The sequence below is a fragment of the Acipenser ruthenus genome, chromosome 4 (assembly GCF_902713425.1).
Source record: "Acipenser ruthenus chromosome 4, fAciRut3.2 maternal haplotype, whole genome shotgun sequence".
NCBI classification, from domain to species: domain Eukaryota; kingdom Metazoa; phylum Chordata; class Actinopteri; order Acipenseriformes; family Acipenseridae; genus Acipenser; species Acipenser ruthenus.
In genome coordinates, this window is record NC_081192.1 from 64723618 (window position 1) to 64731976 (window position 8359).

Sequence of the window (8359 nt, forward strand, 5' to 3'; positions counted from 1 at the left end):
TGCAAAATAGGCGTTTTATTTTATTTTACTTATTTTACTTTTTCAAACTCATGGTTGATGAGTTCTTGTTTACTTTGAATTGTGTTGGTATAATAAATTAAAAGTAGACAGTAGGGTCACTGTAGGCCCTTAGATGTATTACATACAGAAGGGTTTTTTTTCATTTTATTTCCTTTACTCAAATTTCAAAACCTAAACCAATCAGGCCCGACCTAAGATTTACACTACTGGTTGTTGAAGGTGTCTATAATATAACATTATTTAAACCAAGAGCCAATCATGGTCGACATTTTAGATTAGGGTGTTAATATTATACGCGCTTGGTGAGAAGTTTGTCATTTTTGAACAGTTAGTTGTCATTTTCATGATACAGCGATGATGAGTGGCAGAGAAAGACTCGAGTCAGACACCAGCATTCCGACAGTGAATAGTAAGGGGTGGAGCATATCAGTAGTTATTGTACGGAATTAGGAATAGTTAAGTTATTAATTCCAGTAAAAATGTAAATGATAAATTAGATGTACAGATTTTGACCAATGGAGTTATGCACGAAATATATGTTCCCTTTCAAGTCGAAAATAACCATCAACATGAGATATTGCCGTCAGGCAGCACCGGTAGGCTGAGCTTTTATAGCAAAGCTGCCGATAGGCCCCCACGCCAGCTGCAGTGTAAGCCCGCCCCCCTGGGAGCTTACTTAACTGCGCGCGCGGGGATGCACTTCCTCTTTTGTCTTCAGCCTTGGTACGGTAGGTAATAGATAATAGAGCTTGTTAACTGATTGTACTCGATAAGCTTTACGCTTGAGAAGCTGGTTAATTACCCCTTCTCTGAGTTTATTTCAGTTACTGTGTTATTTAGGATTATATATATTTTCTTGTTAATATATATTTTTCCTTTCGCTTTGCTTCGGCATCGCGTCTTCGTGGTCTCCAGTCTTCCTTTTCTTATTGTTATTATTATAATATATAATTTATATTATATTATATTTATTATTTGGGTTTTTGTGTATATATATATTGTTATATATATTTTTTATTGTATATTGTTTGGGACGCGTGTTGCGTTGGCTTTAGGCCACGCGCATTATTGCAGCCTCGGTCTTGCTTAGGCTAGACCGCGTGTGTGTGTGTGTGTGTGTGTGTGCAGCCTGCATTGCAGTCTCCCCCCCCCCACCGCGGCGCGTTCTACCGCCACGTGGCTGCTATTGAGTATAGCCCCACTGTTCTTACACTATACGTAGTGTCTGCTGCAGCGTCCAAACAAATAAAAAAAAAAAAAAAAAAAAAGTTTTTTTCCCATACAGTATAAGGAAGACGACCACCAAGTGCATTAACTGTTGCCCTTATAAGCAGCACAACACCTTGTCTTTCGAGACTCAGACACAGTACTAGAGCACATAGCGTCTCTGCTTTGCGGGTCAGCTGACGTGGATCGTCTGGTGCAGTACACGCGCTCCGGCGCTTTCGGTGTCAGCGCTTAGGCGCCTGGTGCTTGGGCTCAGTGCACACAACGCACCTGTGCACGCACCTCGACGCTCGGTGCACGCACCTCGACGCTCGGTGCACGCACCTCGACGCTCGGTGCACGCACCTCGACGCTCGGTGCTCGGTGCCTCGTGCACGCACCTCGACGCTCGGTGCTCGGTGCCTCGGTGCACGCACCTCGACGCTCGGTGCTCGGTGCACGCACCTCGACGCTCGGTGCTCGGTGCACGCACCTCGACGCTCGGTGCACGCACCTTGGCGCTCGGTGCCTCGGTGCACGCACCTCGACGCTCGGTGCTCGGTGCCTCGGTGCACGCACCTCGACGCTCGGTGCCTCGGTGCACGTACCTCGACGCTCGGTGCTCGGTGCCTCGGTGCACGCACCTCGACGCTCGGTGCCTCAGTGCACGCACTTGACGATTGTCTTTTCAGTGCTTGGTGCACGCGCCTCAACGCACCTTAAAGCTGTACGCTTGGTGCTCAGTGCTTAACGCTCGGCGCTCCTATTACTGGCACGGTACGCTTCGGCATACAATGTGCTGCACCATGTCATTTCACCGCTGCGTCACCTGTGGGACGAAGCTACCGGCTAATGACCCGCATGAGGACTGTGTGTCCTGTCTGGGGCCGGAGCATGCGGCATCTGCCTTGGCAGACAAAGCCTTTTGCACGTCATGTGCAAGCTTTCAGACGCACACTCTGCGTCGTAGGGCGAGGAGAGCAGTTGGGGATCGCTCCCCTTCATCTGGGTCGTCACACACCCTTTCCGCCCCGCAGCCTTCTTTGGCTTCCCCGCCAGCGAAGCTGCCTTTTTCCAGGAGTTCGCCTTCCCAGGTTACCCCTGGTCAACGATCTCCTGACGTTAGGCGTAAGAGAGACCGCTCCCACAGCCTTTCTGTAATGCGAGGCCCTTCTCCTCGCGGCGAACGCCCCCGTCAGATCTCGAGATCCCGCTCTAGATCGCCCCGAAGGAGAGGACGTTCCCGTTCTCCTCGTCGCGACAGGCGAGGTGGTGTAACTGAGCTCACTAATAAGATGTCTCAGTTTATGGACCTTATGATGGGGCAGCAATCGCTGCTCATGTCCCTTGCCACAGCTCGGGCCGCAGAGGAGCCAGTCAGACCGGTTGTCAACCAGCCGATCATCCCACCACAACCCCTGTCCGTTCCAGTTGCGCAACAGGACGCATGGGACGTGGATGCTATCTCTCGAGATGATCAGAGGGTGAGCCTCTCCACGGAGAGGATAGTGTGGAGGCAGAGCTCACGTCCCACCACTCAGAGTCTGAGATGGAGGTAGGCGTAGATGACTCTTTATGGACCCTAGTAGAGCGGGCGACTCGCCACCTGGGCTTAGAATGGCCTGCCACTGAAGAACCTAGGCGCTCTCTTTTTGAGTCGCCTTTGGCACAGGGCCAGCAGTCTAGGACGCTTCCGGCCTTCCCAGACTTTGTTAAGGAGGTGCAGTCCACTTGGGGGACTCCAGCCTCCGCCCCGGCAACCTCGCGTAAGGCGGCTGCCTTTACCATGCAAGGGGCGAGTGAAGCGGGTCTGGCGTCATTTCCGCCAGTTGGCGCTGCGTTCGCAGCGTTGGTGAAGTCACCAACACTCTCTGGGTTGGTGAAGGACCCCACCTGCCCTAACAAGCAGTGCAGGATCACTGAGGTGCACCTCAAGAGGGGCTATTCGGTGGCTACAGAGGCAGTTAGGCTGTCCAATCTGGCCAGCCTCCTCTCAGTTTATCAGGCTGCGTTAATAAAGGATCTCCCAGACTACCTTTCGGTGTCTCTGAGAGCGGAGTTGGGGCTAATTGCCCAGCTGCTGGTCAAGCTAGCCCAGCTTAGCGCGCGGGCCCAGGGCAGGAGCATCGCGTCTCTGGTGGTGGCCAGACGACAGCTCTGGCTCTCGCAGGCGAGAGTCCAGGAGCATGACAAAGCTCCCTTGTTGGATGCCCCAATTACACCGGGACACACATTTGGCCCAGCGGTGGAAGAGATGCTGCAAAGCTCAGCTAAGGCTAGAGAGGCATCACAGCAGTTGGCTACGATATGGCCGCGTAGGCCTTTCCAGGTCAAACGCCCACAAGAACATCAGTGGCGTAGAACACCACCGCAACACCAGCCGCGTCCAGGGGGTACTAAGACCTCCCCGGCGGGTACAGCAGCGCGTGGCCAAATCCCAATGGGGAGACCGCAGCGCACAGGGTGGCGACCTAGAGGAGGCGGCAGACCACGCCCTCGTGGCTCTGGCCAGGCCCCTCGTGAGCGAGCGAAGCCTAAGCAGCCCTGAGAAAACCAGGCAGCCATTAACCCAACCCTATACTGTTCCAGAGCTTCTGTTTTGGCAACAATGCACCAGCGATATCTGGGTGCGCAAAACTATACTCAGCGGGTACACCCTTCAGTTCTGGTTAAACCCCCCCCCCCCCCCTTCAGGGGGGTGGTGGTAACTGTGGTGAAGGACGTGGTTCAGTCCTCAGCTCTGAATGTGGAAATACAGGCATTGCTCAGGAAGCATGCCATTCAACGAGTAGACCCTGCTCTGACCGACCAGGGGTTCTACTCCAAATACTTCCTTGTGCCAAAGAAGGACGGCGGGCTCCGCCCTATTCTAGACCTGCGTGTACTGAACAAATACCTACAGGTGTTGTCATTCAAGATGCTCACGCACAGGCACATTGTCCAGTCTGTCCGGCAGGGCGACTGGTTTACCACCATAGATCTGACAGATGCGTACTTTCACATTCCCATCTGTCCGGGTCACAGGAAGTATCTACGATTCGCATTCCAGAGCAGGGTCTACGAGTTTTGCGTCCTGCCATTCGGCCCGTCTCTAGCTCCTCGAACCTTTTCGAAGTGTATGGACGCCATTTTAGCTCCTTTGCGGGCTCAAGGCGTCCGACTGCTGAACTATCTGGACGACTGGCTCGTCTGCGCGCAGTCAAAGGAGCAGCTGGCACAGCACACAGTGATGGTTACAGACCATCTTCAGCGGCTAGGTCTGAAGGTCAATCCAGACAAGAGCCGCCTCGTGCCCAGCCAACAGACCGAGTTTTTGGGTCTGCATCTGGACTCAGTGTCCATGGAAGCGACCCTATCGACACAAAGAGTTGCCTCATTAGAGCGGTGTCTCTCCCTATTCAGGTTGAGAGAAACAGTCAGCATGGAGCTCTGTCAGCGCATGCTGGGGTTGATGGCTGCCGCCTCGCAAGCCCTTCCTTTGGGCTTACTACACCAGAGACCTCTGCAGGCCTGGTTCAATGCCTTCGCGTTGCACCCGCGGAGAGACAAGCACCGCAGGTTGAGGGTATCCCGAACCTGCTGGGAAGCATTACGCTGGTGGAAAGTTCAGTCGAACATCCGCCAGGGCGTGCGCTTGGGTCCCATCTTCCGAAGGGAAGTTATCACAACCGACGCTTCCAACCAAGGTTGGGGAGCAGTCTGGAACGGGACAGGGACCCGTGGAGTGTGGTCAGGACCCTGGAGGTCAGCCCACATCAACGCTCTGGAACTCAGAGCAGTGGACCTCGCCCTTCGGCACTTCTTGCCAGTGCTTCTAGACAAGCACGTGTTAGTGCGGTCAGACAACACCACAGTAGTGGCGTATATCAATCGCCAGGGCGGACTGCGGTCCCCCGGTCTTCACCGGATGGTAACGCGGCTGTTGCTCTGGGCTCAACCGCGTTTAGCCTCTCTGCGTGCAGTTCATCTGCCGGGCAGAGTCAATTACGCAGCGGATCTCCTGTCCAGAGGAGGTCCTCTTGCGGGCGAATGGCGTCTTCACCCTCGGGTGGTAGAGTGCATCTGGGAATGGTTCGGCACAGCGCAAGTCGATCTCTTTGCTTCGCGAGAGACCACGCACTGTCCCCTATGGTTCTCGGTGAAGGACCTCGACAGCCCCCTGGGGGTGGATGCACTGGCTCACGAATGGCCGCCAGGGCTCCTGTATGCCTTTCCACCGATTCCGATGCTCCCCGCCTTCTTGGAGAAGGTCAGGGTAGAGCGAGCGACAGTGATTCTGATCGCTCCTCGGTGGCCTCGGAGAATATGGTTCCCGAGTCTAGTGCAATTACTGCACGGTCGCCCGAGGGAGCTCCCTCTGCGAGCGGACCTGTTGTCCCAAGCTCAAGGAGAGCTTTGGCATCCGAACCCCAAACTCATGCAGTTATGGGTTTGGCCCCTGAGCGGGAGCGCCTGTCAGCCTTAGGGCTTTCGACTGCAGTTATATCGACCATCCAGAGTGCGAGAGCAACCTCTACTAGGTCGCAGTATGCGTATAAGTGGCAGTTGTTTCAGAGTTGGTGTCTGGCTGAGAGCCACGACCCAGTCTCCTGTCCTATGGCAGTAATATTGCAGTTTCTGCAGAAACTGCTGGATGAAGGGAAATCTTCTACACTTAAAGTGTATTTAGCCGCCATTTCGGCTTGTCATGTACGCATTGACGGTTTATCACCTGGTTGCCATTTTTTGGCATCTCAGTTTCTGAAAGGCGCAAGACGCTTGCGGCCTCCAAGAACGACCAGTTTACCGTCGTGGAGCCTTGATGTGGTGCTAGAAGCCCTTACCAAGGCACCGTTTGAGCCTCTCCACAGCGTGGATATGAAGCTCATATCTATTAAGACTGCATTTTTGCTGGCTGTGGTATCAGCAAAACACGTGAGCGAGTTACATGCACTTTCAGTGCATCCTTCTTGTACTCGTTTTGCAGGAGACGGTTCTAAGGTCTCCATGCGCCCTAATCCGGCCTTTTTACCAAAGGTTATATCCCCGTTCCACATGAACCAGTCAGTCGAGTTGATGGCGTTCCATCCTCCTCCTTTTTCTTCCCCAGAGGAAGAGCGGTTACACATGCTCTGCCCCGTGAGGGCATTGAGGTGTTATATTGACCGTACAAAGACTGTGAGGCAGACAGAACAGTTGTTCATATGCCATGGTTCTAGATCTTTGGGTCAGCCGCTGTCTAAACAGCGCCTTTCCCACTGGATAGTGGATGCTATTAAATTAGCGTATGAATCTGCAGGCCTTCCACCACCAGGGCAGTTGAAGGCGCATTCTACCAGGGGTATGGCGACATCCTGGGCCCTCTTTCGAGGGGTGCCGGTGTCTGATATTTGCGCGGCAGCCAGTTGGGCTACACCGCATACTTTCATGAGGTTTTACAGGTTAAATGTACTGGATTCCTCTGCTCCACTGTTTGGAGCATCTGTTTTACACTCTACGACGCCTCAGGATGCGGACGTATAGAGTGGTTGATAGCATGGTGTTGACTGTTCCACCTTTAAAACAGGTGTCATTACGAGCATAGACGCTGAGGCGCAGCTCCGCATATGCCTAGATGTACTGCCTACGCAGTTGCGTTATGACGTAAGTCTGTCCTACTGCTGAGAATCCTCCCTCGCGACAGCTAGGGTACACTGTATCCCATGTTGATGGTTATTTTCGACTTGAAAGGGAACGATAGGTTGCGGATGCAACCCCGGTTCCCTGAAAGAGAAAATAACCATCAAGCTGCGAGGTCGCTCCGGTAGCCTTCACGGCCTGAAGAGCAAAAGAGGAAGTGCATCCCCGTGCGCGCAGTTAAGTAAGCTCCCAGGGGGGCGGGCTTACACTGCAGCTGGCGTGGGGGCCTATCGGCAGCTTTGCTATAAAAGCTCAGCCTACCGGTGCTGCCTGACGGCAATATCTCATGTTGATGGTTATTTTCTCTTTCAGGGAACCGGGGTTGCATCCGCAACCTATCGTATTTGCAGTTGCTAGACAAAATGATAGACCCCTGAAACATGTGCTTTTTGATATTTTAAATCACAACTTCATCCTTAATTTAAAAAATCAGGAAGAAGAACTTAATTTTAAACAAAGAATTGTCCAGAACGTAAGGAAATTAATTAAAAATAGAAATAAATAGGAATCTTTAGACAAACTGCCTTTTGCTGTACCACAGCGAGAAAACAGTGCAGACAGCTTTCAGGTGCATCCTTAGAAAGTGCAAACACTAGCTGTGGGTCCAGCAATGCTGAACATGATCGTGAATTAGGTCATTTAAAATACGCTAGTACAGTAGTTGGTAGAATAGGTAAACAGTTAAAAACTATAGATGATCTGAATTCAGTGTGCAGCCATTTAAATGCAGAAAGGGACAGGTTTGACAGGGAAAGGAAAGATAAAGGACTGAAATTATACGAGGCAAAAGTTGAAATTAACAAAACAAAAAAGCAGCTTGGAAAAGCACAGGAAAAGCTAAGTGGAACCAGTGTTAGAAACATAAATAAAAGGATTAAGCGTAGAGATGACAAAATTGAGCAACTTAAAATACAATTAGATAAAAATAAAAATTAATTGACAAACCATCCAGTAGAAAAGTGAATTGGCGACTGAAAAGCACAGACTAGAGCAAAGCATAGATTAACTGAAAGAAAAATGTGAACAGCTTAAATACAGCAAAAAAAAGGAACATGTAAAATTGGGTTACTACAAAAGAAAATGTGCAACAGTTACAGTAGATGTGGCAAGTAGGCTGAAGGATTTGAATGAGGAAGTGCAGTACTGGCAGGGGGAATATGATGAGGTGAGGCTTGAGTTGGATAGTATGCTACAGTGGAAGTCAGAGCCACGTGCAAGCAACAAATACAATGATGCAGTAGGGGAAGTTTATATGGATTTGGTAACCAGTGTGGGTGTCAGTTCAAGAAAGGCATCTCGGGTAGTTAGGTTAGTGTTAGAAAAACTGGCTGGCACACAGGTAGATAGACTGCATTCAGATCTAGAAATGATCTAGACCGGCGGTTCCCAACCTTGGGGTCGCCATGATAAAAAATGGGGTCGCGCACAGCCCCTCAGCAGTGTAATTTTAGTTAATTGTTTTGTATTTTTTTTT

At 51.3% G+C, this 8359-nt stretch overlaps 1 protein-coding gene across 1 annotated transcript; it reads left to right on the plus strand.

Annotated features, from left to right (window-relative positions):
- Positions 1–5368: 5368 nt before the first annotated feature.
- LOC131737057 (uncharacterized) lies at positions 5369–6855 on the plus strand. The gene has a single exon (XM_059023468.1). It carries the CDS (start codon positions 5413–5415, stop codon positions 6727–6729), a length of 1317 nt encoding a protein of 438 aa, XP_058879451.1. The 5' UTR covers positions 5369–5412; the 3' UTR covers positions 6730–6855.
- Positions 6856–8359: the final 1504 nt, after the last annotated feature.